We start from the raw sequence: 26,740 nt of genomic DNA, 5'->3' as shown, positions 1-26,740 counted from the left end.
CATCTAGCAAACCCCCCAGTGAAAATGGTTGTCTTTCGGAAAGATTGCATTCTGGCTCTCTTGTCGAGTCCTCATGGATAAATACTGTCTTGGGTTTGTTTTGTCTTTTTCCCAGTAACACTATCTGCCTGCTTCCCATCTCTTCCAAACAGAAAAGTGAATGCTGGCCACGCAATACTATCTTATAGACATCAAGGAATAAATATTTCTGATTTATTACCACCACTAAAACCCTAGAAGCAGTTCACTAAACATTTATAGGAACCTCAAGATCTCAGTCACAGAAAATTCCATTTTAGTGTTAAAAATCACATAAATCTGCGAAGCAACTTCTCAGATACTAGGCTTCGGAATTTGTAAGTTTAAAACTATTAAAATGAATTTTATAATAAAAACCAATAAAGTACATAAAAAGTTGATTACATGGAAAAGATCTCTTACTAAATACTATTGTTACGATCAGAAAGTCCTAATTATTTGCTGGTCACAGAGGACTGGCATATCTTTTTATTGAAATCATAACATGTACAGAAAATGCTGAAAAGCCAAACATGGCAACTTGGCTGAAAGCAGAGCACTTCAAAGTCTTGGCCTGCATGCCTCAGTGATGTAAAGGGAGGCCAGCATCTGGGAAATGCTGCCATGGACTTGCCGGGCTATGATTATCTATTTTAAGTCTGGAAAACACACTGTGCACCTATGGTCTACTGTTGAAAACATGTACCTCCAGTACTAAACAGATGGCAGCATCTCCGTGTATGGTATTAGAATGAAATATTGAGAAACCATGTTGGAATAGATGTACTGTTTTCTGACATTGGTGGATATACCAGTGGTCACTATAGAGATGTAAAACTTGTTAGTTTGCTTCCTTATAAAGCCAGAAGTAGTTGTCCCATTAGGAGTCCTTCTGGTGTCCCTATGTTCTCTGGGAACCTTCCTTCTCTTTGTAGATAAACGTTACCTTTCAGAGGGAACAGATAGCTATTATGTTTTCCCTGAGAAATAGGTCTTCATTGTATCTGACTGAACATTAGATCTTCTTTTCCCTCATTTATTCCTATGTTGTAAATTGTATACGTATTTTTTTTGTAATTGGCCTTAAATCTTCCTTAAAATTATGTACCAAACCTTACACTGACCTAGAAAGATACAAGATTGCCCGGTGAAATATAGTGCTACTGTTATTTGATAAACCAGTAAAGTATGTGACAAATAATCACAATAATAATTTATAGTGAAATTTTAAACATATAGCTAAAAGTAAAAATGCCTTCTTTCTCTAGGCCATTTGTAACAATTTGAAGCACTTAAAATTATGGATGAAGCGTTTCCTTCATACTACTGGAGAAATAAATCATCTTTTTTTCTATTTCTCTGTGAAACATGTCTTAGTTTTCTGTGTCTGAAACAGACATTTGAAATAATTTGAATCCACACATTTATTCATTTAAAACACACACTTAACATCTCTCATGTTTCCAGATGCTGTGCGAGGGTAGAGGGAATAAGGATTTGTCCTGGCCTCACTTCACTTGTTTATAGGCCCCCGCTAAGTGGCCGGCAGTCTCCAGGACATTAAGGACACAGTGGGGAAAGATACTAGCTCAATCTATAGAGACTTCGAGAAGGAAATGGACAAATAGCTCCAACAAGGCGAAGGATAAGTCCAGGTTCCACATGCAGTGACAGCTTTCAGAAGGTTCTCTCGCTTGGCCTCAGGCTCCTGGAAGGCCAGTTCTCTTCCACACAAAGAATGGAGGAGCCTGAATCATTGAGTGGGCAGCCAGTAAACTGATGCTCAGAGTCACGTGTCTTTTTAGGCTGTGACAGTCTCTCCATTGTGAAGACAACTGCACTATTTGGGATGAGCCAACTTACAGTACAATTCAGCAGTTCCTGAGTTTAAATGCATTCCTGTGAAAAGAAATAAAACAGCTGATAGATCTTTACTCGTGAGTACCTTTTCAAAAAGCAAGAATATAGGTATTGTGAGAGGAAGAAAATAGCTTTCTTTTTACACCTTATAGAGCTGAAATATATCTCAGTTCAATTTCCCTGAGGGTGTTTCACAAACAATGGGTTTCACAGGCCCAGGAAGTACACTATACAGAGCTGAAGCTCTGTGGTCAAAATGCCAACAAGGAGCCCATTCTTTCCTTTTCCTTTTTTTTTCTTTGTTTTTAAGAATCACACTTATTCAGAAGGGTAATTTTTGAGAGCACACTCCCTGCAAGAGAAGGCTTTAAAAAGCCAAAGCCACAGTCTTTCATAGTCTCCATGCTGCAAGATGATCCTATAAATACAAGATAAAAATGGAAGTGGTCTAGGTGTTGCTTTACGCCTGTGGGTCTAGCGTGCACGGTCTGCATCTCATAAACTGGTGGAATGCTGTTTGCGCTAAATAGCAGGTTGAAAGCAGTACAGTTTTGTAAGTCTTTCCAGGGGATCGCTACCCTCCCAACAAACCTAGCATGCATGTTTTCTGTGATGTTGGTCCTCAACATGTATTTTGAAGTTTTTAAAATGACAGTACATCTAAATAATAATATGTATTCGATCTAATTCAGTATACTGAGAGGACATATAAACGCTTTGCAGTAGAAGATGTCAGTTTAGCACTCTGAGGAAAATTTCGTGACTCTGTTCAACACATCCCTTGACATCTCTATGAAGAAGGAAGCTTCATCAAACCCTGTGATATAATTATGGAAGACACAAGGATTGTGTCATGTGTGAAAACTCTTTTTTTCTTCTTCTTCTTAAACAGTGCAAGAGAAGTAATGTGGGCATACATCTTACCAGAGTTAATGCCTTAGATTCTGAAAAGCACCAAAACAAATCAGGAGAAAAACTCAATAGATTAGAGCACTCAGTCCTTGCCCTGCCCTGTTTTATTCTCCCGTATCCCTAATCTTGGTGAATGGTTCTATCAGTACTGGATTCCTTTCTCTCACTCCTCACCCCAAATCCTTGATTCTACCTCCTTCATCTCTCTAAACATTATACCCTTATTATTTTTCCCTGTCTGAACTGCCACCACCTGATCCAAACGAACTTCGTATCTTGCCTAGATTCTTGCACTTGCTCACTAGCTAGACTGCCTGCTTCCAGTTTGCTCAAATCCCACCCCTTTCCACCAGCCCATTCATCCTCCAGACCCCTAAATGCATATTTCATCATCATGTTCCCCCCTTTTTTAACACTGAGCACACCTCTCACCTGCTAATTTCTAGGACAAGGCTCCTACCATGAGGTCCTACGTGGCCTGGCCATGGCTTCCTGCTTTCCTTGTTCGCCCCATCTCCTCATTCCAAGCAGCATACAATACACACACCAAACTCTGCAGCCCCCAAACACATGAGGCTATCTACATATCTTTAGTTTCTATTTCTGCTTCTACTTGAAAAATTCTCCCTCTCTACCTCCTCATTCATCAGCTGGCTAACTCATATTAATGCCTCCAAATTCAGCTACCAAGCATTAAAATAATAATAATAACTTATGTTGACTGAGCACTTTCTATGTGCAGGTAAAGTAATAACTTTATGGTCATCTTATTCTTCCTTTAAAAGAAAACATTCACAATTGAGCAACAGATAAGAGATGAGGGAAGAGCCAGGGGACAGTAGTAATGTGGAAAGAAAAGGATGAAGATGCAAGAAAAAAGGTGTGGCCCACAGTATTAAATTCTTCAAAGATAAAGACAGATTTGTAATATGCAGTTGGATTTTGCAAAAAGAAGGGCACTGGCCAACTTGGAGAAAGTATTTCTTGAGTGTTTTGGAGAATGAAGCTGTATTTCAATTAGCTTAAAATTGATGAGAGCTGAGAATATGAAAATAATGGATAGAGCATTTCAAGTTGTTATTCAAGCGAAAGGAAGAAAGAAACTTTGAGATCAAATACTGGTGCTTGTGGCAGTGGACGGAGTGGTGATATTGTGGGAAAGATATGTTATGATGATTTTATGTAGGGAAGAAAGATTGAGGAGAAAGAGAGAGTTTTGTCACATAAAGTAGTAAAATTGGGTAGCATAATCTAAGTAATTAAAATTACATCATACACGGAGAGGCATGATATGCTTATGAAGCCATATTGCCCCGTGTCTAATCCTGGCTCTGTCTTATAAGATATGTATTCTTGGGATAATTATCTAACTCTTCTCTGCCCCAGTGTCCTCATAATGTAACAGCCTGATGGGTTATTCCTGCTTGGTACACAAATAAAGACCATGGCATTTTAGTAAAGAAAGAGTTTAATTGACACAAGGTCAGCCACACCATGTAGGAGACAGAGTTATTACTCAAATCAGTCTCATCAAAGGCTCATAGGTTAGGGGTTTTCCAAAGGCATTTTGAGGGAAAAGGTGGGAGTGGCTATGCAATGGGTGCTTGCTGCTGATTGGTTGGGTCAGAGATGAACTCCTAGGGAATTGAAGCTGTCCTCTTGAGCTGAGTTGGTTCTGGATGGGGCCATAGGAGCCACCAGTTAGCAGCTCCAGGTGGAGCCATGGTATTAGATATGCACAGAACCTGAAAGAATATCTCAAAATGCCCATCTACAATAGAAGAGTGATGTTATTTGCAGGAGTAATTGGGGAAGTTGCACCTTAGCAGAATTCAGGCTCCTCTCCTCCTGTAGGCTGGTGGTCTCGCATTAGCTTCATAAAGGCAACTGAGTTTTGGGGACGGGCTCTTTTCATTTAAACTATAAACTAAATGTCTTCCGAAGTTAGCCAGCCTAAACCCAGGCAGCTTGAAAGCTAAAGAAAAGGTCGGGGGGTTGGGGGATGTGGGCTAGATCAGGTCTCGCTCACTGCCATAATTTTCTCACTGATACAATTTTTTCAAAGGTGGTTTCAATAATAGTATCTACCTCATAGGGTTGTTATAAAGAATAAATAGGTTAATATATGTAAAGCAGTTAGAATATGTGTTTAGCTGTCATTACTATTACTGCCAAGACAACTGTGCAATGGTGTGTTTGTTTTCTGTTTTAACTACTAGACTAAGAACTCTTCGAAAACAAGGGCTGTGTCTTCATCATATCCCCAGTAGGGAGCACAGTGCCTGATCCATAATAGGTGTTCAAAAAATAGATAATAAATTGATGGTTAAATGTATGCAGGCAGGAGGGTTGGCCAGGACTACCTTTCTTGATATTCTTCCTATCACTAATTGTTTTTATAATATACAAAAAAATTAACCCCAAAGAATAAAGCCTTATTTATTTTTAAAAAACCCGCATGTAGTATATTCACAGAGTGTCAAACATCTAAGAACAAAACATGTGCTTTGTAGCTTACTTGAATTTTCCTAGGTCCTTCTCTGAAAAGCAGTGGTTAACGTACCACCTAAAGGCTGCAGTGAGGCATTGTCATTGCCCTAGAAAGCTCTGGCTGCTGCAGTTTACATTCAGCTATTAGAATGAAAATGATGAACAGTTCCTTAGTGACATTACATTTACCTGAACACCAGTAGCCTTAAATTGGCATTTTCCCATGTCAATCATTTATTTAGCTATCCAGTTCTATTACCCAGGCACCTCTCTGAGCTACCTTTTACCCCATCACTCACAGGCTCTGCCATGACCATCACTCGTATCACCCTGACTCAGGGCTGCTGTCCTTTCACTCTAGAAGGTGGCCTTGCTTTATTTTTAAATCGTATTTTAAAAATATATTACACAAGCTTTTATTCTCTATACATGAAAATACACATTTAAATGATTAAACAAGTTGTTCTCTTTAAAGCCAAGGATGTTACTGCGTAAATGTTATCTGATATAAGAAGTCGTATAAAAATCACAATGCTTATGTTTTCATCTTCTTGGTTACTCCTTAAACACAAACCATTTTAAAGACAAGAATGGTTTTCTAACTCCTATTTTTCCTTGAGAGGAAGCACCTATTCTTCCAGTAAAGACTGCAGGAAGTAAGCATGAATCAATTGGATTAAATGTTGAATGAGAGAAATAGCTGCCAACTAGTATCATATCAACAAGACAAACACAAATGTCCCAGAAGAGCAAGAAGAATATCTTGGACCTGAAAGCTTAGACATCTGACTTCACATAGATCAAACTGGATATTGCAGACCAGAAATCCGAGAACCAAAGAAGTTGATTTCCCCTGTGTCAGGCATTTCATAAGTGACTGAGAGGGGAGTGGCACTCCTGGCTTGCAGAACAATGATTTTTTTCCCCCATGTACACCACAAGGAAGCAGTGCAACAGCATTGGCTGCTAACACAGAGGAACACAAGGATAACCGAGGAAGAAGGATCTCACAATAAAGAAGCACATTCCTTCCAACTTGAAATGGAGTTGCTTTTGCTATTTACTCTGGAGTCCCTTCCTGTGCTGCCTGCAGGCGTGTTCAGGTATCAGTTGTCAAGCAGCCTGTGGTCAAGATTGTTTATTTTTTGAGTGTCCACCACATGCTGATATTCCTGAGACCTCACACAGATTGTGTTTAACACCATATTAGTCGTCATTTTTCTTCATTCAGCTGTTGAAATTCCCAAATAAACCACCCTAATGTCACAGTCTCTGTTGATTTCAAAATCTTACTTATAAAATTTACTTTAGTTACCTGGAATAAAAATGTACATATGTGACTTCTGATTGGTGATTTTTGAAGCAGTGACAATTTTAAAGGTACGGAGAACTTAAGCATAAAGTGACATCTCATTTTATTTCCCTCTTCCTAGAATGCTGCTACTTTATCTTTTAATTAAGAAATTTTTCCTCACAACTTAGGAATACTGATCTATATAACACATTCTAATTTTCTCTTACATAGAATATCATGTTCCTCCCTTTTTCTTTAATCAGATTCTTATTACACATCTTTTAAAACAAATATTCTAAAAATCTAAATTCTAAAAATCTAAACATCTAAAATGTTCACAGGTCCAGACACTTAACCATTTTCAGACAAAGTACTACTTAATTTTTTTACAGTACAAATTTTGTAGCATGATATCTTATGTTTGAATCCTGCTTATACCACATGCTAGCTGTGTGGCCTTGAGCAAGTTATTTAACCTCTCTGAGTCTTGACTTAATTTTGTTTGTAAACAGCAGATAAAAATAATCACCTCATTAAGACAATGTAACAAGGTGTCTAGAGATCCTGGTGTCACTTGGGCAGAGGCAGTCAGTAAATGTAGCTATTACAATATTAATATTACATTAACTATGATGTTAAGTGGTGTGTTCTCACATACCTGATGAGATTTATATCCAAAATGATTTCTTTTGATTAGAAACTTAGGAGGCAGTTGTCAGTCTTAGCTTATGCCTCAGCACGTGTTTTGATGACCTTCCATATACCAGACTCTGTGTTTCTCATTGGAGTTTACAGATGAACAATAAGTGATTCCTGCTTTTGGGAAGCTTGAAGATGGATATGTGGATAGATCACTGGAATAGAGCCTGAAAATAATGGAAGAAGTGTGAGAAGGCAAGACTTTCTTGATAGTCAATTGTTAAGTAAATTATATGTAAGAATGGAAAGGCACAAACTTTGCAGGACCTCAGGACTGTGAGACATGATGTTTTTCAAAGTACAGTAACTACTCAGTTCCCTAGACAGCATAATCATCCACAACACTGTGAAATGCTACAGCCAGTTGGTAGAGTAGAATCTGTTAAAGAGTAAAAATGTATTAGAGATCTTAACGAAGAGGAGAGACTTTCTACACTCCAATATTTTTGCCTAATATTCTGAGATTATGTTTAAAGGAGACAAGTTATACACGTTCATCTTTGTTTAGTAATAATATCTTTTATCACAGACTTATTACATGAGTACCAAGAAAGACATCAACTAAATGGCAATAGTCTTGTCATCTTCCTCACAGAAGCCACACCTCTCCCTTGAGGTCATTTAGTATGATGCATCTTTTGATACATCCAATAACATGCACACATTTTTGTTTCATTTTAATTAGAGGAAATTATTGGTAAAGTGGCACCATATTCCAGAGGCAGACTGTCTTACTTCCTTTTCACTTACTGGTTATTGATCTTGAACTTCTGGATCTCAGTTTTCTCATCTGTAAAATGAGGATGATAATAGTTTGTACCTCAAAGCTCTGTTAGGAAGATTGAATTAGTAGATAGATAAAGACAGAAATATATATAAATTGCTTAGAACAGTTCAGATACACTGAAAGTACTCAATAAATATTATGATATACATATTATCTTATGAGGTACTTATTTCACGTAAGAATACATAATGGCCAGGCACAGGGATTCATCCTGTAATCCATTTCTTTATGAAGCCGAGGTAGGAGAATCACTTGAGGCCAGGAGTTTGAGACCAGCCTGGGCAATATAGAGAAACCCCATCTATACAAAAATGAAAAGTAAAATTAGCCTGGCATGGTGTTGTGTGCCTGTAATCCTATCTTCTCAGAAGGCTGAGGCAGGAGGATCACTTGAGCCCAAAAGTTCCAGTTTACGGTGAGCTATGATCTTGCCACTACACTGCAGACTGGGCAACAGAGAGAGAGAGACCATGTCCCTTAATAATGATAATAATAAATTAGTTTAAAAAATAAAATTTTAAGAGAATATATTATTAAAAACTTTTCAGGTCAATGCATATAAACCCAGCTCATTTTTAATGGCTATATAGTATTCCACAGTCTGGCTATAACATATTTAACAATCCCCTATGGATGGGCATTTAGATTGGTTTCAGATTTTTTTTCTAATCACATATGTGCTGTAGTACATATCCTTTTTCACACATGCAGGGTGTCATTTATTTGATTGAGAAAAGGCATCCATATTGGAATTCACTGTGCTGTAGCCTATGATAGCTGGCTATCAATAGTAAGGGTTTCTAACAGGTCTGTATCATATCCCTTAGTAGACAGCATCTGATGATATGGGCCTTCTCCAGAAATGAGGTCCTTTCAGCCTGTCATGGCAGAATAACCCTTTCCAAGATTCCTTTTAACATGACTTCGAAGGAAAATATATCAAACTTTTTCATTAACTATGGTACATAAAATAGCATTTGGGGGCCTACTATGCCATTTGTAGTATAGTACACCATGTTGTGTAGTATGGAAATGGAGGCCTCAGTGAAATATATTTATCATATCCTTTTTTTTTTTTTAGATTTCACATTCAGTGTCTTGATTTTACCTATTAAGTGAGTATAGAGCCCATTCCTCTATGAATAATTTTTTTGGATATGAATAAACAAATTATTTAAATGGTGTCTGGAAACTGAAAGACACAAATGGAATACACAGGTTTGGAGTGAAATTTATTTTACCCACATCACACAATTTGGCTACTTTTCATCAGTGATTTGCTCTCCAAAGTTGTTTTTCTGCAACTTTTGTCTTTACAAATAGACATAATGTTGACTAAATACATTATTTTTACCAGTCTTCTCAAACAATTGTACTTATCACCTTATGTTTAATTACATTATTATCTCTGCACAAATCTAGGGGATGCCCTCATCTATATTCTTAGCCACAAAGTATAGTTGGGAATTTTAATCTTCTCTAAAAGAAGACACATAGGTATGAATAAAGCGTGTTGATATATAGATTTTCTTAGCCAGATAATTTTAAAGAACTATATCATGCAAGAGTACTGGGAAAGATAACCAATGAAAGTGAGGAAAATGACTGTGTACCAGAGAAATCAGTTGGCAATGGCACAATGAATGACAACACGAATATCCTTCAAAATTAAAAAACTGGCCAGTTGATCAAGCGGGATATCACCCAGTCATCCACTTTGATACTGTCCTTCACATGTGATTGATCACAAAGCATTGTCACTGTATTTCTGAAGCTCTTCTAGAATCTGACTTCTCAGTCTTCCCACCTCCACTGCCCTAGCTGAAGACCTCACTGTTTCTCTGAATTGCACTATCCCCTCAAGGGCCACATGGCTTCTAGTCTAATGCTGCTTCAGTTCGCCCACAATGCTTGGTTTGCTTTTTGTGCAAACCAAGTTCTGATGATTTCACTTCCAGCTTAAAAATCAGCGTTGACTCCCTTTTTTCTGTAGTTCTTAGCATGTATTGCAAGAACTTGCAAAACCTGGCTCTCGCCTTAATTTCCTCCCTGGGCTTTTGCCTTTTCCTACGCTACAGCCACACAACTTACCAACCTACTGAGCACTCACCTCTTTCTTTTCCTTCACCTGAGATGCTCTTCCCCTTCAATACTGCCAAGCCCTGTTCAGTCTACAAGGCCTAGCTCACATTTTTTCTTCTCTGGGTTGCTGTCCTCTGCCAGCTCTCCATCTCGGGAACCTCTGCACTACAGCAGCTGTCACCTGTTACAATCACTCTGTCCTCCCAGACTAGCAGCTGAAGGGTGATGACTGATTCTCAAACTCTAATATGTGTACATTCACCTGAGACAGTTTAAAATCCTCGAATGCAAGAAATTTAGGTTTTGTTGGTTTAAGATGAGGCCCCAGGAATGCATGTTTTAAAACCCCTCGGGGACTTGTAGTATAGATCTGTGACCACCTTTGGGAAAACGTTTTATATACAATAGTTTAGGAAACTGTAAATTGCACCCCATTGAGTTGAGAAATCAATTAGTAGGTCATGACCAGTTTTTCCTTCTTCTTCCTTGTGTATCATATGGAATAGAAAAAATATTTTAAGTTTTGAAACACTCTTCTAGAAGGCAGGGAGCTCAATAACTTTTGTGGAATAAAGAATGCTCATGAAGCCTCTTCACATGCTACTGGATGTTGGAAAATTTTGATGACTATGATGTTTACATTTTATTTTACACTTATGATGACTCAAAAAGGCAAGAGAAGATTCCAGAATGAAACTACATTGATGGTAGAATCTCTGGTATCATTCTCTTTTTGAAGAAAGACTCACTATGTATTTTCAACTGAGATTGTGGAAAGGCTCAGTATTTAAATTGTCATCGTTCTAGACATGTATTGACTTTTCTTTATTCTTGCTGAGAAAATTATAGTTGACAAGAAAAAGAAATGTTAAAACATGTCTTTAAAATGTTTTATACTTTTAAACTTTCCCTCTTTATATACATTTTAACTTTAATTTTTTATTTATTATTATTATTATTTTTTGAGATGGTGTCTCACTCTGTTGCCCAAGCTGGAGTTCAGTGGTGCGATTTTGGCTCACTGCAACCTCTGCCTCCCAGTTTCAAGTGATCCTCCTGCCTCAGCCTCCTGAGTAGCTGGGACTACAGGTGCGCGCTACCATGCCCAGCTAAATTTTTTTTTTTTTTTGGTACTTTTAGTAGAGATGGGGTTTTGCCATGTTGGCCAGGCTGATCTCAAACTCCTGAACTCAGATGATCTGCCTACCTCGGCCTCCCAGAGTGCTGGGATTATAGCCGTGAGCCATTGCCTCTGGTCCTGAACTTTAATTTTTCAACAATAATTTTGAAAATGCTTTTTAAAGACTAGATATGAGCTCATTTTTCAGAATGTGTGTTTATGTAAAGTATTTATTGAAAGAAAAGTGGGTAGGCCAGGCACGGTGGCTCACACCTGTAATCCTAGTTCTTTGGGGGGCCAAGGCAGGTGGCTCACTTGAGGTCAGGAGTTCGAGACCAGCCTGGCCAACGTGGTGAAACCCCGTCTCTATCAAAAATACAAAAATTAGCTGGAAATTGCTTGAACCCGGGAGGCGGAGGTTGCAGTGAGCCAAGATCTCACCACGGCACTCCAGCCTGGGGGACAGAGGAAGACTCTGTCTCAAAAAATAAAAAATAAGAAGAAAAGTAGGGAAAGGCCATGCCTAAATTATTTAAAACTAATTTATTTTTAATGATATTATTACAGGGGGAAGTTCATCAACATTTTTTTCTTCTTTGTTTTTCTTAGTTGCAAAAGTAGTCGATGCTACTTGAATAAGTTAAATGGGTAGCAAATGAATGTATGCAAGAAATCTATAGCAAAGGAAGTGAAATTTCATCATAATCTCAGCTCTAGGAAACAACCAGTTAGTGGTTTAACATACATTCTTTCTTATTTTCTATGCATCAAAAAATAAACTATACCATTAATTTTTAATAAAATTTAATAATTTTATACATACCATTCTATATCTACCATGTTAAAAAATTTCATTGCAGAAAAGTACACAAACAATATAATATAATACATGCTCTATGTAAAATTAAACAATATTACTGTTTTTCACAGTTGCTTTAGATGTTTTAAAGATATGAAGCATTATACATTAAAATGCTAAGTCTCAGCAGAGTGCAGTGGCTCACGCCTGTCATCTAAGCACTTTGGGAGGCTGAGGTGGGCAGATTGCTTGAGTCCGGGAGTTCAAGACCAGCCTGAGTAACATGGCAAAACCCCATCTCTACATCCGAAATTAGCTGGGCGTGGTCATGCATGCTGGTAGTCCCAGCTACTCGGGAGGCTGAGATAAGAGGATTGCTTAAGCCTGGGAGGCAGAGGTTGCAGTGAACTGAGATTGAGCCACTATACTCCAGCCTGGGTGATAGAATGAGACCCTGTCTCAAAAAAAAAAAAGAAAAAAAAAACGTTAAGTCTCTATTAGTGTCTCTTAACTGCCATTGTCTCCAAGAGGAGCATATCATAAATTGAATATGTATATATACTTCTTTTTCACATTTTTCTGCAGTTTTGTTTTATAACTGTCTTTTGTAACTGGCATATGGTTTTGTTTTTTAACCTAACCTAAAAAAAATTTTAAAGTATATTTTTAAATAATAAATAATGAAGTCAACAACTTTTTAGTAATAAACAATTTATTTACATTTGTTCTTAGTGTTGATACATTTGCGCTTTTCATTTTATTTTCTGCATATGAATTTTGTTTTTCCTCCTTCCCAGCTTCTTGTAATATTGGGAAACTTCTCCCTATTGTTAGTTATTTTTTATTCTCTCCTAGTTTCTGTCCTTTTGGTGGCAACCCTTATAATTTTAAGAGATACTTAACCATCTGAGTAACCAAGTTTGTTCTCTTGAGCAAGACAGGGACATAAAAAATAGTTTATCTACTCACTGAACCCCATTTATAACCTCTTTACTGTTAATCTCAATTTTTAGGTTCAACATTGAATGGAAAAAATCAATTCAATGAGTTTACTAGCATATTTTATTGATTTCTTTGCTCAACAGGATTTCTTACATCCAGAGTCCTTTGGATTTATTTATTTCTGTCTATAGTGTCTGTCTATAGGTGGATGAAACTTCGTCATCTTCAAAGCCTGAAAAACCTATATTTCTCTCTCATTCTTGAATTATGTTTTAGTTTGCTTTCCTATGATCCCCCTCAAGAGTTTATTTACTGCCTGTCTCCAGACCTAGAGACCAGCAGGACCATACTCCTTTGGCTCCACTTACCACTATGACGTTCTGTTTCATTTTTAGTTCATAGAGATGTTTATCTTCTTTTGAGCACAGTCCTCTTTTTGCTTATGGAGTATATTAACAAGAAACGAAAAAATTTCAAAGCCACCAAAAAGAAATGGCAAATTACCCCTTTTTTTTATTATACTTTAAGTTCTGGGATATATGTGCAGAATGTGCAGGTTTGTTACATAAGTATACATGTGCCATGGTGGTTTGCTGCACCCATCAACCCGTCACCCACATTGGGTATTTCCCCTAATGCTATCCCTCCCCTTGATCCCAACCCCACGGTAGGTCCCAGTGTGTGATGTTTCCCTCCCTGTGCCCATGTGTTCTCATTGTTCAACTCCTACTTATGAGTGAGAACATGTGGTGTTTGGTTTTCTGTTCCTGTGTTAGTTTGCTGAGAATGATGGTTTCCAGCTTCATCCATGTCCCTGCAAAGGTCATGAACTCGTCCCTTTTTATAGCTGCATAGTATTCCGTGGTGTATATGTGCCACATTTTCTTTATCCAGTCTAATATTGATGGGCATTTATAGTAGAATGCTTTATAATCTTTGACTATATACCCAGTAATGGGATGGCTGGGTCAAATGGTATTTCTGTTTCTAGATCCCTGAGGAATCGCCACACTGGCTTCCACAATGGTTGAACTAATTTACACTTCCACCAACAGTGTAAAAGCGTTCCCATTTCTCCACATCCTCTCCAGCATCTGTGGTTTCCTGACTTTTTAATGATCGCCATTCTAACCAGCGTGAAATGGTATCTCACTGTGGTTCTGATTTGCTTTTCTCTAATGACCAGTGATGATGAGCTTTTTTTAATATGTTTGTTGGCCACATACATGTCTTCTTTTGAAAAGCATCTGTTCATATCCTTTGCCCACTTTTTTATGAGGTTGTTTTTTCTCATAAATTTGTTTAAGTTCCTTGTAGATTCTGGATACTAGCCCTTTATCAGATGAATAGATTGCGAAAATTTTCTCCCATTCTGTAGGTTGCCTGTTCACTCTGATGATAGTTTCTTTTGCTGTGCAGAGGCTCTTTAGTTTAATTAGATCCCATTTGTCAACTTTGGCTTTTGTTGCCATTGCTTTTAGTGTTTTAATCATGAAGTCTTTGCCCATGCCTATGTCCTGAGTGGTATTGACTAGCTTTTCTCCTAGGGTTTTTATGGTTTTAGGTCTTACATTTAAATCTTTAATCCGTTTGAGTTACTTTTTGTATAAGGTGTAAGGAAGGAGTCTGGTTTCAGTTTACTGCATATGGCTAGCCAGTTTTCCCAACACCATTTATTAAATAGGGAATCATTTCCCCATTTCTTGTTTTTGTCAGGTTTGCCAAAGATCCGATGGTTGTAGATGTGTGGCGTTATTTCTGAGGCCTCTGTTCTGTTCCACTGGTCTCTATATCGGTTTTGGTACCAGCACCATGCTGTTTTTATTACTGTAGCCTTGTAGTATAGTTTGAAGTCAAGTAGTGTGATGCCTCCAGCTTTGTTCTTTTTGCTTAGGATTGTCTTGGCATACAGGCTTTTTTGGTTCCATGTTAAATTTAAAGTAGTTTTTTCTAATTCTGTGAACAGAGTCAATGGTAACTTGATGGAATAGCATTGAATCTATAAATTACTTTGGGCAGTATGACCATTTTCACAATATTGACTCTTCCTATCCATGAGCATGGAATGTCTTTCCATTTGTTTGTGTCCTCTCTTAGTTCCTTGAGCAGTGGTTTGTAGTTCTCCTTGAAGAGGTCCTTCACATCCCTTGTAAGTTGTATTCCTAGGTATTTTATTCTCTTTGTAGCAGTTGTGAATGGGAGTTTGCTCATGATTTGGTTCTGTTTATCTATTATTGGTGTATAGGAATGCTTGTGATTTTTGCACATTGATTTTGTATCCTGAGACTTTGCTGAAGTTACTTATCAGCTTAAGGAGTGTTTGGGCTGAGACAATGGGGTTTTCTAAATATACAAGCATGTCATCTGCAAAAAGAGATAATTTGACTTCTTCTCTTCCTATATGAACACGCTTTATTTCTTTCTCTTGCCTAATTGTCCTGGCCAGAACTTCCAATACTATGTTGAATAGGAGTGGTGAGAAAAGGCATCCTTGTCTTGTACCAGTTTTCAAAGGGAATGCTTCCAGTTTTTGCCCATTTGTATGATATTGGCTGGGGTTTGTCATAAGTAGCTCTTATTATTTTGAGATATGTTCCATCAATACCTAGTTTATTGAGTGTTTTTAGCATGAAGGAGTGTTGAATTTTATCGAAGGTCTTTTCTGCATCTATTGAGATAATCATGTGGTTTTTGTCATTGGTTCTGTTTACGTGATGGAATACATTTATTGATTTGCATATGTTGAACCAGCCTTGCATCGCAGGGAAAAGGCCGACTTGATCATGGTAGATAAGTTTTTCAATGTGTTGCTGGATTCGGTTTGCCAGTATTTTATTGAGGATTTTCAAATTGATGTTCATCAGGGATAGTGGCGTGAAATTTTCTTTTTTATTGTGTCTCTGCCAGGTTTTGGTATCAGGATGATGCTGGCCTCATAAAATGAGTTAAGGAGAAGTCCCTCCTTTTCTATTGTTTGGAATAGTTTCAGAAGGAATGGTACCAGCTACTTTTTGTACCTCTTGTAGAATTCTACTGTGCATTCATCTGGTCCTGGGCTTCTTTTGGTTTTTAGGCTATTAATTACTGTGCTAATTTCAGAACTTGTTATTGGTCTATTCAAGGATTCAACTTCTTCCTAGTTTAGTCTTGGGAGGGTGTATGTGTCCAGGAATTTATCCATTTCTCCTAGATTTTCTAGTTTATTTATGTAGAGGTGTTTACAGTATTCTCTGATGGTGGTTTGTATTTCTGTGGGATCAGTGGTGATCTCCCCTTTATCAGTATTTATTGTGTCTATTTGATTCTTCTCTCTTTTCTTCTTTATTAGTCTGGCTAGTGCTGTATCTATTTTGTTAATATTTTTCAAAAGACCAGCTCCTGGATTCATTGATTTTTTAAAGGGTTTTTTTTTTTTTTTTTTTTTTTTTTTTTGCATCTCTATCTACTTCAGTTCTGCTCTGATCTTAGTAATTTCTTGTCTTCTGCTAGCTTTTGAATTTGTTTTCTCTTGCTTCTTTAGTTCTTCTAATTGTGATGTTAGGGTGTCGATTTTCGATCTTTCCTACTTTCTCCTGTGGGCATTATTGCTATAAATTTCCCTCTAAACACTGCTTTAGCTGTGTCCGATAGATTCTGGTACATTGAGTCTTTGTTCTCATTGGTTTCAAATAACTTACTTCTTCCTGCCTTAATTTCATTATTTAGTCAGTAGTCATACAGGAATATGTTGTTCAGTTTCCATGTAGTCATGCAGTTTTGAGTGGGTTTCTTAATACTGAGTTCTAATTTTGTTGCACTGTGGTCTGAGAGAGTGTTTGTATGATTTCCAGTCTTTTGCATTTGCTGCGGAGTATTTTACTTCCAATTATGTGGTCGATTTTAGAATACATGCTATGTGGTGCTGAGAAGAATGAATATTCTGTTGATTTGGGGTGGAGAGTTCTGTAGATGTTTATTAGGCCTGCTTGGTCCATAGGTGAGTTCAAGTCCTGAATATCCTTGTTGATTTTCTGTCTTGTTGATCTGTCTAATATTGACAGTGGGGTGTTAAAGTCTCCCACTATTATTGTGTGGGAGTCTAAGTCTCTTCGTAGGTCTCTGAGAATTTGCTTTATGAATCTGAGCCCTCCTGTATTGAGTGCATATATATTCAGGATAGTTAGTTCTTTTTATTGCATTGATTCCTTTATCGTTATATAATGCCTTTCTTTGTCTTTTTTGATCTTTGTTGGTTGAAAATTTATTTTAAGAGACTAGGATTGCTTTTCTTTCTTTCTTTCTTTCTTTTTTTTTTTTTTGTTTTTTTTTTTTTTGTTTTGTTTTGTTTTGCTTTCCATTTGCTTGGTAAATATTCCTCTATCCCTTTATTTTGAGCCTATGTGTGTCTCTGCATGTGAGATGGGTCTTCTGAATACAGCACACTGATAGGTCTTGACTCTATCAAATTTGCCAGTCTGTGCCTTTTAATAGGGGCATTTAGCCGGTTTACATTTAAGATTAATACTGTTATGTGTGAATTTTTTTCCTGTCATTATGATGCTAACTGGGTATTTTGCCTATTAGTTGATGCAGTTTCTTCGTAGTGTCAATGGTCTTTACATTTTGGTTTGTTTGTCAGTGGCTGGTACTGGTTTTTCCCTTCCATATTGAGTGCTTCCTTCAGGAGCTCCTAAGGCAGGCCTGGTCATGACAAAATGCTTCAGCATTTGCTTGTCTGTAAAGGATTTTATTTCTCCTTCACTTATGAAGCTTAGTTTGGCTGGATATGAAATTCTGGGTTGAAAATTCTTTTCTTTGAGAATGTTGAATATTGGCCCCCACTGTCTTCTGGCTTGTAGGGTTTCTGCTGAGAGATCCACTGTTAGTCTGATGGGCTTCCCTTTGTGGGTAACCCGACCTTTCTCTCTGGCTTCCCATAACATTTTTTCCTTCATTTCAACCCTGGTGAATCCGAAGATTATGTGTCTTGGGGTTGCTCTATTCAAGGAGTATCTTTGTGGTGTTCTCTGTATTTCCTGAATTTGAATATTGGCCTGTCTTGCTAGGTTGGGGAGGTTCTCCTGGATGATATCCTGAAGTGTGTTTTCCAACTTGGTTCTATTCTCCCCATCACTTTCAGGTACATCAATCAAATGTAGGTTTGGTCTTTTCACATAGTCCCATATTTCTTGGAGGCTTTGTTCGTTCCTTTTCATTCTTTTTTCTCTAATCTTGTCTTCATGCTTTATTTCATTAAGTTGATCTTCAATCTCTGATATCCTTTCTTCCGCTTGATCAAGTCAGCTATTGATACTTGTGTATACTTCATGAAGTTCTCATGCTGTGTTTGTCAGCTCCATCAGGTCATTTATGTTCTTCTCTAAACTGGTTATTCTAGTTAGCAATTCCTCTAACCTTCTTTCAAGGTTCTTAGCTCCCTTGCATTGGGTTAGAACATGCTCCTTTAGCTCAGAGGAGTTTGTTTTTACCCAACTTCTGAAGCCTACTTCTGTCAATTCGTCAAACTCATTCTCCACCCAGTTTTGTTCTTTTGCTGGCGAGGAGTTGTGATCCTTTGGAGGAGAAGAGGTATTCTAGTTTTTGGAACTTTCAACCTTTTTGTGGTGATTTTTCCTCATCTTTGTGGATTTATCTAACTTTGGTCTTTGCTGCTGGTAATCTTAGGATGGAGTTTTTGCGTGGTCGTCTTTTTTGTTGATGTTGATGCTATTCCTTTCCATTTGTTAGTTTTCCTTCTAACAGTCAAGTCCCTCTTCTGCAGTTCTGCTGGAGTTTGCTGTGGTTCCATCCCATACCCTGTTTGCCTGGGTATCACCAGCAGATGCTGCAGAATAGCAAAGATTGCTGCCTGCTCCTTCCTCTGGAAGCTTCATCCCAGACAGGCACCTGCCAGATGCCAGCCAGCGCTCTCCAGTATGAGGTGTCTGTCAACCCCCACTGGGTAGTATCTTCCCATCAGGAGGCATAGGGGTCAAAGACCCACTTAAGGAGGCACTCTGTCCCTTAGCAGAGCTTGTGCACTGTGCTGGGAGATCTTCTGCTCTCTTCAGAGCTGGGAGGCAGGAACATTTAAGTCTGCTGAAGCTGCCTCCACAACTGCCCCTTCCCCCAGGTGCTCTGTCCCAGGGAGATGGGAGTTTTTTCTACAAGCCCCTAACTGGAGCTGCTGCCTTTCTTTCAGAGATGTGCTGCCCAGAGAGGAGGAATCTAGAGAGGCAGTCTGGCTACAGTGGCTTTGCCATGCTGCTGTGAGCTCCACCCAGTTCGAGCTTCCTGGAGGCTTTGTTTGCACTGTGAGGGGAAAACCGCCTATTCAAGCCTCAGTAATGGTGGACGCCCCTTCCCATACTAAGCTCAAGTGTCCCAGGTTGACTTCAGACTGCTTTGCTGGCAGCAAGAATTTCAAGCCAGTGGATGTTAGCTTGCTGGGCTCCATGGAGGTGGGATCTACCGAGCTAGATGGCTCCCTGACTTCAGCCCTCTTTCCAGGGGAGTGAATGATTCTGTCTTGCTGGTACTCCAGGCACCACTGGGGTATGAAAAAAAATTCCTGCAGCTAGCTCGGTGTCTGTCCAAACAGCCACCCAGTTTTGTGCTTGAAACTCAGGGCCCTGGTGGTATAGATACCCAAAGGAATCTCCTGGTCTGTGGGTTGCGAAGACCATGGGAAAAGCGCAGTATTTGGGCTGGAGTGCACGGTTTCTCATGGCACTGTCCCTCACAGCTTCCCTTGGCCGAGGGAGGGAGTTCTCCGACCCCTTGTACTTCCCAGGTGAGGAGATGCCCCACCCTGCTTCTGCTTGCCCTCCATGGGCTGCACCCACTGTCTGACCAGTCCCAATAAGACAAACTGGGTATCTCAGTTGGAAATGCAGATATTGCCTGCCTTCTGCATTGGTCTTGCTGTGTTCTACAGACCAGAGCTGTTCCTATTCAGTCACCTTGCCCAGCTTCCTCCTTTTTTTTTTTTTTTTTTAATACAGAGTCTGGCTCTGTCACCCAGGCTGGAGTGCAATGGTGCAATATTGGCTCACTGCAACCCAAATTACCTTTAAATTTTAATCTATCACTGCTGCTGATGAAGCCAACTAGAGAGCATAAGATATAGAATCGCAGAGCATCAATATCTCAAATATTTTTTAACCTGGGGGGTAAAACTAAAATAAGTATCTGTATCTATGTGTATATATATGTGTGTGTATATATGTATGTGTGTATATATGTATGTATATACACACACACACACGTATGCTTTACAGTCTAGTAGTCCATTTTGTGAAAGAACTGAATTTAATCCCTTTCTGATAGATTTTGGGCTTGTTTCCAATTGCACCCTAACACAAATGAATGAAATACAATGAGCAATCCTTTGTATGCATCTTTGAACACTTAGGTTAGCATTTCTATATGACACATCCCCATATATTGAATTGCTAGGTAAAAATTTTGTCCATAAGAATCTTGTGAAAACCTTTTATGACTCCTTTCCTGCCTTAATAGTAGTCAAAGGCACAGGCTTTATCTAGATATGCATCCTAGTTCCACTATTTCCCTGATGTACAGCACAACTTTGGGCAAATCTCTTGATCTCCCCAATTCTTGATTTCCTTATCTGTGAAAATGGGATTAATATAGTACACACCTCAGTGGGTGGTTGTGAGGATGAAATAAGGTACTGAATTTAAAACAACTACTACTGTGGTATCTAGCAATTAAGTTACTAGTTTCAAAGATGCTGAAATGAGCTAAAACAATACGCAGATTGCTGACTGCAAGTTAGCTGCCTGTGAAGGTTTTTAAAAACAGTGCTGTGCCTGTGTGGAGGCAAGGGGCATGTGCAGGTCTCTGCATCTTCTGCTCAGTTTTGCCATGAACCTAAAACTGCTCTAAAAACTAAAACCTATTAACAAACAAACACAGGTGCCTGGAAGTGCCTGTTGGAGATTCTGATTTGGAAAGTTGGAGATAAGGCCCTGGCAACTGTATTTTTAAATTCTCTAGGATAATTCTAGTATATTTCCTATTTGGGAACCAGTGAAAGCAAAGTATTTCAAAAGAAACGAAAAAAAAAAAAAAAGCCTCTTCTCTTTGAGTTCATTTTAATTCGCTTTTCCTTCCCCGTGAATTTCTTACAGATTCAAAGGGCAGCCTTACAAAGTCGTTTTACTGCAAAGAAAAGCACTGGCTCCTCCTTAGGCTTCTTAACTGCTACTGCCTGATGCTAAGAGTGTCCTCTTCTGACTCACCCACCCCAAAGACAGACATAGTTATTCATTTGCTGTAGCAAATAAATAATTCTACTCTGATGTTAATTCATTCTACACATATTGATTGCATACCTATATCATTGATTAAGCTACATGTTAGGGAAGTACCAGTGAATAGAGGAAGCTTGATTCCTCCCCTTAGAGAGCTCAGAGACAATGGGGGACATACTCCCAGTGACAGCGGAAGTTGAGCCAGGGCTTTGTTTGGTAGGGGAAAGCAGGGTGCTCCCCACAGAAGTGACTTCTCAACAGAAGCCTGGAAGATGAGCAGAGCAGGAGGTATCCGGATGAGGAGGGAGGAGTATTCAAAGCAGCAGCAGCAGCCATAGAGCAAAGGCTGGGAGGGGCACATTGAAGACTGGATTGTTTACTAGAAAAGGGGCTAATATGAGGTTGAAAAGGCAAACCAAGGTCAAATGTTTCAGTGTCTTGTAAACCATGTTAAGTAGCTTGTGAATAATCCCAAGAACAGTAAGGAAAGTTGAGAGGCTTTCAGCAAAGGGAGTACTATGATGAGATTTGCTTTGAGGGATGACCACTTTCCTTAAGAGCCTGGTTAAGTGGCTGCTGAGAAAACTCAAAAGGAAGGTGTTACTGCCTGCAGCTAGATTAGTGGCAGTGAGACAAAGAGAAACCCCGGGAAGGGGAGTGGAGGTGACCCTGTGGATTCCGTTGTGGAGAAGTCCACCTTGAGGTGCCCAGGGGACATGGATTGATTAGGCAATACAGCTCAGAAGGAAGATCTCATTTGGAAACCATTCCTTTGTATTATTTTCAGCACCGGACAGAAAGGCAGCATTAAAGCTTTTACTTCATTCAGTTCTAAGCAAACACATTGGTTAGATCTACAAAGCTTACTTGAATGATGGTCTATGTGCACGTGAGTAAATAAGATTTGGCTCCAGATAGCAATTACTACTGGCACCTCTTCCTTTCATCTCAGGAGACACAATGTAATTGTAAACATCCATCTAGACACTGGGAAATTTTTTCCCTCGGGGAAAGAAACTTAAATTGTTTCTCTTTGTCTTTGTTGCAGGTATCTGTGCTGTATTGCTCACCTGGCCACCTCTTCTACATTTGTAGGAAATAAATGTGATCCTATCTGTGCTGTAGGTAGTGAAAGTATCCCCAACCTTGAGAAGCACATTAATGTTTAATGAGCTAAAATAGACTTTTCTGTAGTCAATGCCTTGATCTATGTCCTTTATTTAAAAGTATAAATACGTCAAGGGATAGAGTGTAGAGTTTGGCTTCCCTTATGAATTTCACACTCACTAGGCCAATTCAAAACCTCCCTTGCACTGCTCACAGTCAATTTGGATAAATTTATCTTTCCTCTGCATTCTGGAGTGTCATCTGAGGGTGGTGGAGTGATGAGCAAGGACTGTTTTATGGTCTTAGGTGGGTGTAGGCTATGAGATGTGTGGCTTTATTTGATCATCCTCTTATTCCAGGTAATAATATCCTCCACTGATTGTTTTGTCCATTAAGTCTGTGAACTTAAACATGGTACAAGGCACAGTGTGTATTTAGGAGCTGAATTAAAGAATTGAATAGACTTCTAGTTTACTTTAAATTGTAACAGGGTAGGGGTATTTCCATAACTGATCTAGAAGGATCTTCAGTTTACTTATTTTCTTAAAAGAAACCAAGTTTCCAGGCAAAAAAATAAAGTTTACCAAAGAAAGAGGTGAGTTAAAAATCTTACTCATAAATAGTCATTGTTGGGGAACAAGCAATTATTCTGGATTTTTGCATAGATACCTTTCAAAGGCATGACAGTCACATCCATTTGTTATTTTATTCCTTCCTCTTGCTTAGTACTCATTAAAATGTTCCAGGAATATCTTGCTATTTTTCTTAAGTGACATCTATAACTCAACTTACTGCTTAATGTGTCTTTAACTCATTCATATTACATAAGGTTTTCTCCCAGTGGTAATGATTATAAACAATATTCAAATTTTAGGTATTTTGAAAAGATGCTGAGAAATTGAAATAAACATAATCGTTACTTCTTTTTCGTTCTTACTCATCTAACACTGAAAAAATATGCTGATGTTTAAACATCTTTTTAATTAATGGCATAAGAAACTAGATAGATAGAGGTTTTTTTCCTGTAGAAACTATTGAATGTGTTTTAATCTCAATAATCACATCAAACTTTAACTTCAGTAATTGTAATTGATTATTTGAGTTTTTCAGATTATTCAGTTTTTCAGTCATGATGAGTGGAGCACAAAGAGGGAGAAAAATCATATATATAAATCTACTCATAATCAAAAGCTTTAAGGCAGTGATTAACTTTTCTAACTCCTTTTATTAGCACTGTATTAAAGTTGAAGGATTTAGGGTTAAAATCCCATTTCCATTCTCCCTCCTTCTTTCTACAGGAGATAACAGTATATTATGCAATAGGCAACATAATCATGCGGTTTGCATCATTCATATCAGTTTTATTTTTATAACGTTGTCCCATGTGCCATGCCACCCCCACCTCTTTCTCTCTTTCTGTCTTGCTCACATACACATTCACACAAATACACCCACATGCATATAAAAGACATGTGTCTGTACATACATGGTAACTAATTCATCTTCATTTTGAATGACAACTTAGAAGTTTTCAGAGTACTACATACATAAGACTTCCATATTTTTTCTTATAAAAACTACACATTAAGCTATAAAGTAAAACTATGTGTTTTGGAGTTGACAGAATGAGTGTGAAACATGCAACACACCATTTGGTCCCCGATGTGTAGCTTATTTGGTGTTTAGCAGTTGTGTATTCACTCACTTGATTTTTTTACGTTGCTTTTTTGTTATGTGTCTGTGAGGACTTGGGAGGTGGGATGATGGGGAGGTATCATTGTCAAATAAAAGGTCCTCCCTTAACTGCATTTCACAGCTCTCTCCCATAACTCAGAAACCTAATTTGGGTGATGCTGTGGTTTGTCAGGAATGTGAAGAGACTAACAGAGATCACTTGTTGGATGCAGGTGATCAAGCCTCTGTGATAATTATGGAAGCCTTTTAAAAGACTTACAGATGTGCCTGGTTTGGCCATCTGGTCAGAAGATGCATTTTCAGAGTTCTCTGTCTTCACCTTTGTGCCCTACCTCAGTGTGGGAAATGTCAGGAATGTACTGGCTTGTAGTTGAGTTCTGCTTTGACTGAGGTTAACAGATAACACCTTCGTCTGTACACGTACGCTCATGTGCCCTAGCACCGTCCAAGTTGAAAGGATAAGAAGGAGGTTAACTATGCTGCAGCGACATTTATCACCCTCTGAACCAAAATACGTGAACAAAATTTCTAAGGTTGGTTTTGAACTATTCAAGAATTTGAAGGGGCTGTATGATTTTTATCATGCCCACAATGTGAAGAAACAAAGAAAACAAACTTTTCCAGTTTAAATAAAGGTAACTTATTTGGGGCAAGAAAATAAAGAAATCATACTGAATGTGAACAATGCACAAAATGAATTTTCTTTGCCTTTCCAAGTGGCTTTGTGAGCCATTGTTGTAGAGTTTTGCTTAATTTGGTATGTGTGGGAATTCAGTTAGTTGCTCTGAAACATGATATCATGTTTTTAGTGGCCTTCCTTCTTAAGGAACAGTAATGTGAGTTGCATGTTCTTTTAAATGCAGTCCTTTTGAATCTTGTAAAACTAGAGCCAGGTGACTAGAATGTGTCAAGTCAAAGAGTTGTTCACCTTATGTGTGTACATTCACCTGTGTCTGTTCATGCATGGTAACTATTATCATTAACCTTTATTCTGGGTGATATAATTTATCTTTCTTAATAATTGCTTATAAAAATAAGCTCACAATGAGTGAAGTATATACTACTTTTACAACTTCCTGTGAGCCTCTACGTAATTCAAAATAAATTTTTTTACAGTAAGATCACAAATTAAATCTGTGTCTTTTCATTGGTCAGCTGACTGCTAAACTTCAGACTTCTAGCAGCTCTGTCACAAGGTAAACCATTGGTCACAGGTTGAGTCAGGCAGAAACTGATTAGATCAATTGAAATGTATCACCAGTATTGGAAAAAAATACAAAGACCCCAAAGCAAGTGCCCTAGTTTAGTGACTGAATCTGCCTCATTTTCTTGTGTGTTTAGAATTAATATTAACCCCTTCGTATGAGATTATTTCTTTAGTAAAGTCTCACTTAATATAGAGCATCTTCAGTACTCTACAGGCAACCTGCAGTCAGGCCCTGCAGTCTTCAGGACTAGCAATCATATATTCCAGTCTAGTTATGACAGTAGATTCTAACCCTTGTGATTATAACACGCCCACATACACCGAATTAAGCCCAAATCTAATGGGCCAGAAAATGGCATAATGCAAAAAGTTATAGCTCTGTTCCAGAGTGGAAACTTGGTAGGAGATAATAAATGAGTAGCTAGGCCAAACTAAAAAAAAAAAAAAAAAAAAATCAGGTATGTATTTTGTTTCATTTAGTTCTATTTTTCCAACTAAGCTTCCAAGGGCACTTTTGGAAGCCACTTATAATCCCACATATGAAGGACAAACAAACTTATGCCTCAAGATGAGAATGTTTTATTAGACACTTTACTGTGTGTATGTTTGATTGTAAGCAGTAATATTTTGACCTGAAAAGTACAGATCGAAGAGATGTTATCTCACTAAAAGGAAAAATGTATGATAAGGAAGTCCCTAAGAGTCAGCACACTCTTCTTTGGAATCATGTCAATAGAGTTTGATGCGAAAAAATAAAAATAACAGAAATGATTTCTGTTCCTTTCTTAACAGAACCCATCTTCTACTTCGGCGATGTGGAATACTCCGTGGATGAGAGTGCTGGCTACGTGGAAGTTCGGGTGTGGAGAACAGGCACTGACCTGTCCAAGTCTTCTAGTGTCACAGTGAGGTCTCGGAAAACGGATCCTCCCTCCGCAGATGGTGAGCAGTTTCCTGCTCGGCTCTTTTGACTGTTCTGCAATTTTCAATGACCATGGCACAAATTTGTTTAAAGCTGAAATACTTCACTTCTATTAAAGCAGTTTGGCTGGGTGTATTGTTTTTGCTGAAATTATTACTCTAGGAGGTAAATCTAGGCTTTATTTAGTACTTTGGGAAAGTACATTTAAGGGCCATGAATCAGAAGCTAGGTTACAAACGTGAAGACTCAAAGGATCTATATACTAAGGCCTATATTTCCATGAAGTGGTTCTCTACTCTCAGCAAAACTAGTATTGCTGAATGTTGTGGCATTATAGGCAGGAAAATCATCTTGCTGCACATAATCTATCCCCACAGAAACCTATGACATTTAGGTACTATGCAGGCATGTGTCTTCAGTTGGCTGTCTCCTTATTTTAACCATGAGTCCCTATAAATACTTCAGATCCAAAAGGTTTTTTCCACACTTCATTATAAAAAATGTACTAACTAGCACATATCTGCATTTTATTCCGGGATCTACATCTC

General features: G+C 38.3%; 1 protein-coding gene across 1 annotated transcript in view; it reads left to right on the top strand.

Moving 5' to 3' along the window:
- The window catches only part of FREM2 (FRAS1 related extracellular matrix 2), a 196,017-nt gene that overhangs the window by 135,428 nt on the left and 33,849 nt on the right, over nucleotides 1-26,740 (top strand). Inside the window, exon 7 of the mRNA XM_010360807.2 lies at nucleotides 26,063-26,212. Within this exon, the coding sequence (XP_010359109.2) occupies nucleotides 26,063-26,212 (150 nt within the window). The remainder of the gene's footprint in view (nucleotides 1-26,062; nucleotides 26,213-26,740) is intronic.

Source organism: Rhinopithecus roxellana, chromosome 18 (assembly GCF_007565055.1).
Source record: "Rhinopithecus roxellana isolate Shanxi Qingling chromosome 18, ASM756505v1, whole genome shotgun sequence".
Taxonomy (NCBI): Eukaryota; Metazoa; Chordata; class Mammalia; order Primates; family Cercopithecidae; genus Rhinopithecus; species Rhinopithecus roxellana.
The sequence above is the reverse complement of the archived record's forward strand: the minus strand, read 5'-3'. Positions and strand labels throughout refer to the sequence as shown.